The 8668-nt window shown below is 34.0% G+C and overlaps 1 protein-coding gene across 1 annotated transcript; it reads left to right on the top strand.

Moving 5' to 3' along the window:
- The first annotated feature begins 4198 nt into the window (after positions 1–4198).
- On the top strand, positions 4199–8383 carry LOC117929702 (ATP-dependent 6-phosphofructokinase 5, chloroplastic-like). Its single transcript, XM_034850082.1, has 14 exons — positions 4199–4426; positions 4805–5173; positions 5308–5392; positions 5571–5644; positions 5901–6012; positions 6377–6472; positions 6553–6654; positions 6726–6800; positions 6902–7042; positions 7168–7284; positions 7375–7479; positions 7581–7661; positions 7765–7893; positions 7967–8383. The coding sequence occupies exons 2-14, from the start codon at positions 4863–4865 to the stop codon at positions 8132–8134; spliced, it is 1596 nt and encodes a 531-aa protein (XP_034705973.1). The 5' UTR covers positions 4199–4426; positions 4805–4862; the 3' UTR covers positions 8135–8383.
- Positions 8384–8668: the final 285 nt, after the last annotated feature.

The raw sequence follows: 8668 nt of genomic DNA, 5'->3' as shown, positions 1-8668 counted from the left end.
GTTGTTTGGCTAAGCTTTTGGAATATTAACTGCTGGGGTTCGTGGTTGAACGTTGGGGCGGTGGTGGTGGTGGTGGTGGTAGCGGTAGTGGAGTATTTATACCGGAGAGAGGTGAATGCGTACAAAGGGAGGGGACGTAGTGATGGCATGAGGAGTTGTTACATAAGTTTGGCCTGGTTACCCCAATTTTAGCAAAGAGGATAAGTAATTTGTATTTGCTTCCTTGGGATCATAACTCCACCCCCAACCGCCATCGACCCCATCTCCTTCAGTGGATAAAGGTAAAGCATTCTTCGTCTCCTTTGAGAACTGACAATCATAAATGGTAAGTATACAAAAATGAAGGTGTTGAGATGATCATGATAAATGACCTATTAATTCAAAAGTTTTAAATGTTTATTGAGTCCATGGTTGATTTTTTTGGCACACATATATAGCAATATCATGTGATATTATTAAGGAAATTTTGTCTCCATTTGGAGTCATTTTTAAGTTAGAAGTATAAGGAATAGCGCCTATCCCTTTGTGTGGATAATTTTGTTAAGAGTATTTTTAATTATAAATTTAGAATGTGTTCGATAATAACGTGACTTTAAGTTCCATCTCAACTTCAAACCTGTTAAAAACAAAAACTTATTCAGAGTAAAGTTGTATTTGATAATAATTCTAAAAAACGTTTTTAGTCTATTTAACACTTAAATGATAAATAATTTGAAGTGTTAAAAAAATTTAAATATTTTCTAAAATTATTATCAAACGGATTTTAAGTTATGTCTTAAAATTTTATATATTTCCTCGAGCAAGTGTTTAACAAGTTGGGCCACCGAAATTTATATAAGAGCTCATAGGCCCAATATTTGCGCCTATGGGCCGGCCAACACCATTTGAATTCAGTCCCAATCCAATTAGGGTTCGGGCTTAGGCAATGCTGAATTGCTGATCACTCTTAAAACATTTAAGGGTTTTGGGCCTACTCGTTTCATATCTTACTCTTCTCTAAGGGATCTTTTAGGAACCAAACATGGTCATATATTTAAACTCAACTTATCAAACAAAAGGTTAAAAACAATTTTCTATACTTTATAACAAAAAAATAGTGTTATAACGTAAAACAATTTGTTCAAATTTTTTATTTATTTATTTTTACAAAAAATAGTTTTTTTAAAAAAATTTATTATAAAAATAAGACACTTTTAAGAATAATTTTGAAGTTTTTTCGGATGTTATTTGTAAAATAAGAAATAATTCTAAAAATGGAGAATAATTTATGAACTTCACCGAAAAAAATTGAAAAAATTGTAATTCATATTGAGTTTTTAAACATATTTAAGATTTGTTCTTAAAAACTTTTAAAAATAATTTTTGAAAATCTTGTCATATTTTTTAAAATATAACATTTGACTGCCCTTTAAAATAAATTCCTAAATAGTCAATTTCAGTCCACAGTTTATGGTAGTATTTTTGAAAGCAGAATTTTTGTTTTTGTTTTTCCTTTTTTTCTTTCTAAACAAACAAAAAATTATTTTCAATAATGATTTCTAAACAACCCCTTACATTCATTCAAAGTTTTATGTTCAATTACAAGTCTCAGCTTCAAAAAAAATCTGAAATCATTGAAAGAAAAATCTTCAAAAACCTAAGATCATTCCCAAAAAGAAAAAGAAAAAAATAAGAAGAGTGTTGGAAATGTGATTGGTCCTACGTTCTTTATTCTGAAATGGATTCAGTAAACCACAAAACAGAGAAAATTAATTGCGAAGTACAAGGATTTCAAAGCATGAAGAAGAAGAAGAAGAAGTAGAAGCAGCACAGCTGAAACAAAACCGAGGACCATCCATTGGGTTGATTCAAAGCCCTCAACCCTAAAACTTCAGAAAGAAGAATCCGGCAGCGACTACTGCAGCTCCGGCGGCGACAGCCGACACCTCCAGTTCAGCTGCGCCATTCTTTTTGTCGCCACCAGCTGCCGCAGACGGTCCCAAGTTGGAGAAAGCTCCTTCCGTCACGGGCCCACCCACCGGCGCCTCCACAACCTCACTACTGGGCGCCAAACCACCATCGCCCGAGTCATCACCACCCACTTCCCCAATTTCATCGTCGGAAGGTGCCTCCGGGGCCTTGGCCGGTGCCGCTGCGGAAGTGGAGGCGACGACGGCCATGAAGAGAAGAGCAAGAATCAATAGCTTAGGAGCCATTTTTTGAGGAGAAAATTGGAGGGAAGAGTTCGTTTCTTTCCTTCGTTTGGAATGCAGTCGATCTCCTTCTGAGTAGAGAGAATCACTACTGATGAACGTGAGGAAATTGGAATTGGGTTATTATAAAAAGGAAGATGTTGGGGAATGATTTGATCGGCGTTGAGTTCGGGCGTGGTGTGAGGATAGCCATTGGAGGGTGGTTTTTTCTGAGGATAATTTCAGTTAAAACGGTTATCTCTTGGCGGTTGATACCCTAAGGTCTTATATTCATACAATTAAGATATTTCTATTTAGGAAAATGTTGCATACACCTTCACTTTTTTATTTTTATTTTTTAATCTTTTATGTCAATAATTAATAATTATTAAATTTTATGTTTTTTTCCCTCCAAATTCATTTTCCTTCATTTTCTAGGTTACCAAACATTGAGATATTCCATGAATCCTTTGTAATTTATGATATATATTTATAATCCAATAATGAATAATTCAAATAGCACTCAAATTCTTCGAAAGTTCAACTGTAACTAAAACTCTTACATAACTCAAATGCAACTCGGATTCCTGTACTCATATTCAAACACAACTCACTTTTTTCCTTTTCCAAATACAACCAAGGCTTTGAAAGTCGATAAATAAAATTTTTCTTAGCGTTTGGAAGGAAAATTCTGCACTAACAGGTGCGTTTTTAAACAAAATCAAATACATGATATAAGTAAATATATGTACAGTTGAGGGTGCTTTGCGTGTTATTGGCAACTTCTTTTGAACGTTCTTAAATTAGATTGGAATTAAGTTTATTTATTACGGATTTGATTAAAATTAAATTCCCATTAAGGATGTTCACTAGAACCAAACTAAGGTTTGGTTTGGTGCACAAAAAACCTAGGGTTAATTTCTCAATCATTATGGTAATTTAAACTATATTATGATCATGCTTCATTTACAAATAAGTTAATTAAAATTAAATTTTTGTCTCATTTACAAAAAATCTTTATTATGACCACTTAAGCTATGCTGTGATTAAGTTTTATTTAAAAAAATTATGCAAAAAAACTTAATTAAGATTAAGGTGATGTTTATTTTTTGACTGAATAGAAAAAACAAAAATATTTAATATTTTCTATTAAGCTAAAAATAACTCATTAACATCGATCAATATAATTAAACTAAACTTATTGATAACCAGTTTACTTTAATTATGTTAGTTAATATCAACAATATACTTTTAGTTAAATAGAAAAAGTTAAATATTTTGATTTTTTTCTTTTCAACCAAAAAACAAACACCACCTAAGTTTTTAATTAAAAATGATCATTTAGACTTAAATATTGAATTACATAACTTAATATAAACAAAGTTAGATCGAAAATTTAGCTAACAATTTTCTATTTGATCTTCTCTTCAACACAATAAAAGTTTAAATGAAACTGCAAAAATCTCTAATAAAAAATAATCACAAAGAACTCAATAAAAAAAAATCCTAATTAAAAACAAAGAGAAAGATGGGAAATATAATGGATATTAGAGAAGAAAGAAGGATGAAAGATTGTTATATTATGACTTTTGAAATGTATAATGCTATGATCTTTTTTTATTTGTTGGTCTTTTGTTGATTTTTTAAGAATGAGGAAGAAAGTCATTTTTTTTTTTGGATATTAAGAATATTTTTAATTTTTCAGGAAAGTATGATAACTTTTTATTTAATTAAACTATTAGGAAGCTACAAGCCATAAGAAATGATCATGATCAAATTTAGATCACCGTTACCATATGATTAGACATGGAAATTGATCAAATTGGTTGCAAAATCGGATTCTACACGTGAAGATTAGATAATTGGACCAAAAGTACTCATGATTAACCAAAAATTTTAAAAAATTGCAATTTTTGTGGTCAAAGATGATGGCCAACGTCAGCCGCAATTTGAAGTCGGCTTTAGAACGCAACATATACGTTGACTTAGAATAATCCAAGAACAGAGACAAACAAGCCAACAACTCGTGGGGATTGCTGTTCAAATTTTAATTCTATTTTTTGTCGATGGCGGCTACCTTCTTCCGATTTTCCCAAGAAATTCGGAAACTTTGAGGAAATCTCAATGGTGGCTCTGCGTGTAGCTCTATGTTACATGTCAATGGAATTAGGCATTAACGTAAATAAAGTCAGATAAAGTTGTGGGCGTAATCTCATTTCTTTGATCTCTCTGATTCAGAGAATATTTTTTTGAAGGTATGTGTTTTTTTCTCTTAATTTTTGTTGGTTTTATTGTTGCTGTAACCGTGGGAATCGGAACGGCTGAGCTTTGTTCTGTTTGGTTGTTCGGAAAACTGAGGAAAAAGAAAGGAAACTAGAATTTCGAATGCTGGGTTTTTTCTGCTTAGTTTTTGAAAGAATGAATCATAACTGGGTTGGGGTTTATTAATTTTTTTTATTTCTTTTCTTTTCCTCCATTTTCTCAGCAAACAAACGGCTCAGATTCTGGTCCTTAACCATGTGCAAAACGTTCTGTGAAATTAGGCGTTCTGTTCTTTCTTTTCTGTGCTTTGAGGTGTTGGGAATTTCCATTATTTAATTGAATTTTAATCCTTCAATTTTCACTCACTGCAGGGTTGGATAACTGGATGATCTTATCTGCTGCTACAAATTAATTGGGTTGGTTTGAGAAATGGCTTCTGCTTCTTTGATCTATGCTGTTAATTTTATCAACCCTCCAAAATGTATTTTGCATTCAAAAAGGGATTATTTTTCTTTCAATATGAGTTATACTTGTACAAAATCCAAAACCTCACAAAGACAGATGAGAAATAAGCAATCAAGAATGGCTACAATTGCTGCTGGAAATCAAGAAATGGACTTCACTGATCCCTGTTGGAAGACCAAATTTCAAGAGGATTTTGAATTGAGATTTAATTTACCTCACCTTAAGGATGTATTGCCCATAAAGCCAAGGCCTACAACGTTTTCCCTGAAAAATAGGTCAGTTTTTCATATTGGGTGGAACTCGAATATGCTGGCCTATGTGAAAAATGCTCATAATCTGCTTGCATTTTAGGTATTGGGTTGTGGAGCAAACTTTATGTTATTAGTGATTATGGTGTTTGTCTATGTAGAAATGCTCGAGTAGTGAATGGTGCCAATGTGCTTGAGGATCGGAAAAATGGTTATGTTAATGAGGATGATAGAGCACTTCTAAAGGTATGTAATGCGGTATTGGCATGTAGGAAGTGGTTGTTCTCTTTTTCCGGAAATCTTCGCCTCTCTTGTTTATAAGTATCTATTGTTATTACTTTCCTTAGAAGAGTTCTCGCTTCCATCTATATCACACCAAGAAGGCATTTAGACTAAAAGGTTTATGAGTTTTTTTTTTTATCAGGTTATCAGATATTCTTCACCAACTTCTGCTGGAGCTGAGTGCATTGATCCTGATTGCAGCTGGGTAGAGCAATGGTACTATTCTTTATCTGTTGTTTGTTTTCCAAAAGGGGACAGGGCAGAAAAAACAGGCTAATTTTTTTAGACCCTGTCAACTTTGTTCCTTGTTTGTTAATCAGCATTAGGCATATAGGGTAATGAATTTTGGTTGAATTGAATTGAAGTTTTGAACAATGGGGCTTTCTCATTTTTGGTGTTGTAAGTGAGCTGGTGATTGGGGTAGTATTGTGTTTATCTTCTTGTTTTGATTGCTGGTTCCCATGCTTCCTAGGGTACGTCGTGCTGGGCCACGTGAGGAGATATTCTTTGAGCCTGGGGAAGTGAAAGCTGGAATTGTTACCTGTGGAGGGCTCTGTCCTGGTCTCAATGATGTCATTAGACAGGTCAGTGAGCTCGTAAATTTTGCAGATGCCCTCATCTATTGTATGCTAGGGAATTCAATTTCGTATTTTGGATGCATTTAGGTTGAATTTCAAGATTTACCCTTACATGTTAAGTAGCTCATAAAGAACAGAGAAAAACCGACAATGATAAGTAAATTATATGCAAAATAGTCATTCAACTGGTCTTACATACAATCCCTTTTCATGTATCTTGTTAATGTTATCAGAAATATATGACTTGGAAAAGCCTTGGTGATGGTGCTTTGATCTAAACGTTAATCAAATAATGCTTCTTGCTTTTTAGTTTAAAGGTGTTGTATCAGTAGGAAAAGCACTTCTCACAAGTTGAATGCATACTCTGCAGATTGTTTTCACTCTGGAACTCTATGGGGTTAAGAAGATTGTTGGAATCCAGTATGGTTATCGTGGACTTTTTGATCGGGGCTTAGCTGAAATAGAGGTGAGAGCTGCCTTCTTGAGTCCTTCACTGGGCCTAGAATACATCCTTTCAACTCTTGAAGTAGTCATTTTATTTTTCAGCTTTTCCGTGAAGTGGTTCAAAACATTAATCTTGCCGGTGGAAGTCTGCTTGGAGTTTCCCGTGGAGGTGCTGATATCAGTGAGATTGTAGATAGCATACAGGTAATCTATGCTCACTTTTGATTAAATGTCGGTTTTATCTCCTTATATTTATATAAAATTTGATATTTTAGGCCAGGGGAATTGATATGATTTTCATACTTGGGGGCAATGGTACACATGCAGGAGCAAATGCAATACACAATGAGGTACTTAAAATCACTTCCTTTTTCTGTTCTGGGGAAAACAGTCTATTGATCCCATAAATGGTTGCATGTTTGGCTTAGATATAATCATTTCCTGTATGCAGTGCCACAGGAGGAAGATGAAAGTATCGGTTATATGTGTTCCAAAAACAATTGATAATGATATTCTCTTGATGGATAAAACCTTTGGATTTGATACTGCTGTAGAAGAAGCTCAAAGGGCTATTAATTCTGCATATATTGAGGTAAGCAAGCAAGGGTAACACATTTTTCATGTGACTTATTCACCAATAATAAACTCTGAGTTTGTAAATTGGATACCCTTTTGCTTGTGATGTTCTTGAATCCTGTTATAATCTCGACCTGCCAGGCTCGTAGTGCATATCATGGCATCGGGCTTGTAAAACTGATGGGAAGAAGCAGCGGCTTTATAGCAATGCACGCTTCACTTTCAAGTGGTCAGATTGATATCTGTTTGATTCCAGAGGTGTGTAGAATCAAGAAGAATGATGCTTTCTTTCTCAAATTCATCAATAATCATTGTCTGGGAATCGATTTCTAAAGGCTTCAATTTCAGGTACCATTTCAAATTGAGGGACCTTATGGTGTCTTACGACATTTAGAGCATCTCATAGAGACTAAAGGGTCAGCTGTGCTCTGCGTGGCTGAAGGAGCAGGACAAGTAAGTGAACTCTTTAGATTATATGATCATTTTCAACTGGAAAATCACATGTCAGTTTAGAATCCTGGCCTAGATCTGGTGTTAATATGTTTGAAAATCAGGATTTTGTAGAAAAGACGAATTCGACGGATGCATCTGGGAATGCGAGACTTGGAGACATTGGTGTTTATCTCCAACAGCAGGTTATAGTCTCATCTTACAAGGCAGCACTTGTATTTTCTTCCATTTTCTTCCATATTCTTGCATTTTCTTGATGATAGTGATGAGCTCACACTTCTTCAACAGATTAAGAAACATTTTAGGAGGATTGATGTTCCAGCTGATGTTAAATACATTGATCCCACTTATATGATTCGAGCGTGTCGAGCAAATGCATCTGATGCTGTTCTTTGCACTGTTCTTGGCCAGAATGCTGTAAGTGTATGAATATCTTCATGATAATCTTGAGATGATCCAGGTCTACAATGGTGGTATATGATCTTTGCAGGTCCATGGAGCATTTGCAGGGTTCAGTGGAATCACTGTTGGAATATGTAACAGCCACTACGTCTACTTACCAATCCCGGAAGTGATCGCCTCTCCAAGAGTCGTCGATCCAGACAGCCGGATGTGGCACCGGTGCCTGACTTCCACCGGCCAGCCGGACTTCAACTGATTCTCTCATACCACAATTTTCCATTTCAAGCTTCTTTCAACTGCATAGAGCCAGTGTCAAACAAAAAATTCTCATTTTTCCCCTTGCCCATTTGTAATTTCTTCATTTTTTCGCCATGTCAAATGCGGATCTTGGTTGAAGGGTCCAACAATTTTGTGTATCATGTCACATTAAGTTCCGAACAAAACTTAGGTATTGTTTGTTTTTCCTTTTTACATTTTTTGATAAAAGCAATTTACTTTTAGATCTCTATAATCTGTTATTTATTTTAAAAATTTTTGTATTGAATTAAAAAAAAATAAAATATTTGACTTTTTTTAAATGCTAAAAATAAACCATGAACTTATTGTAAAAAAAAAACAAATAATTTATTTGTTGGGTTATTGTTCCTTTTCATATAGTTTAGTCGAAAACATTTTTTTAAGAATAATTTAAAAAATATTTTTAAAAAATTATGTTTGAAAATTGAAATATTACACCATATTGTTCTCATTTTATTTTTCATGAATGCACATGTCTATAATAAAAAAAAAA

The sequence above is a fragment of the Vitis riparia genome, chromosome 14, assembly GCF_004353265.1.
Source record: "Vitis riparia cultivar Riparia Gloire de Montpellier isolate 1030 chromosome 14, EGFV_Vit.rip_1.0, whole genome shotgun sequence".
NCBI lineage: Eukaryota > Viridiplantae > Streptophyta > Magnoliopsida > Vitales > Vitaceae > Vitis > Vitis riparia.
The sequence above is the reverse complement of the archived record's forward strand: the minus strand, read 5'-3'. Positions and strand labels throughout refer to the sequence as shown.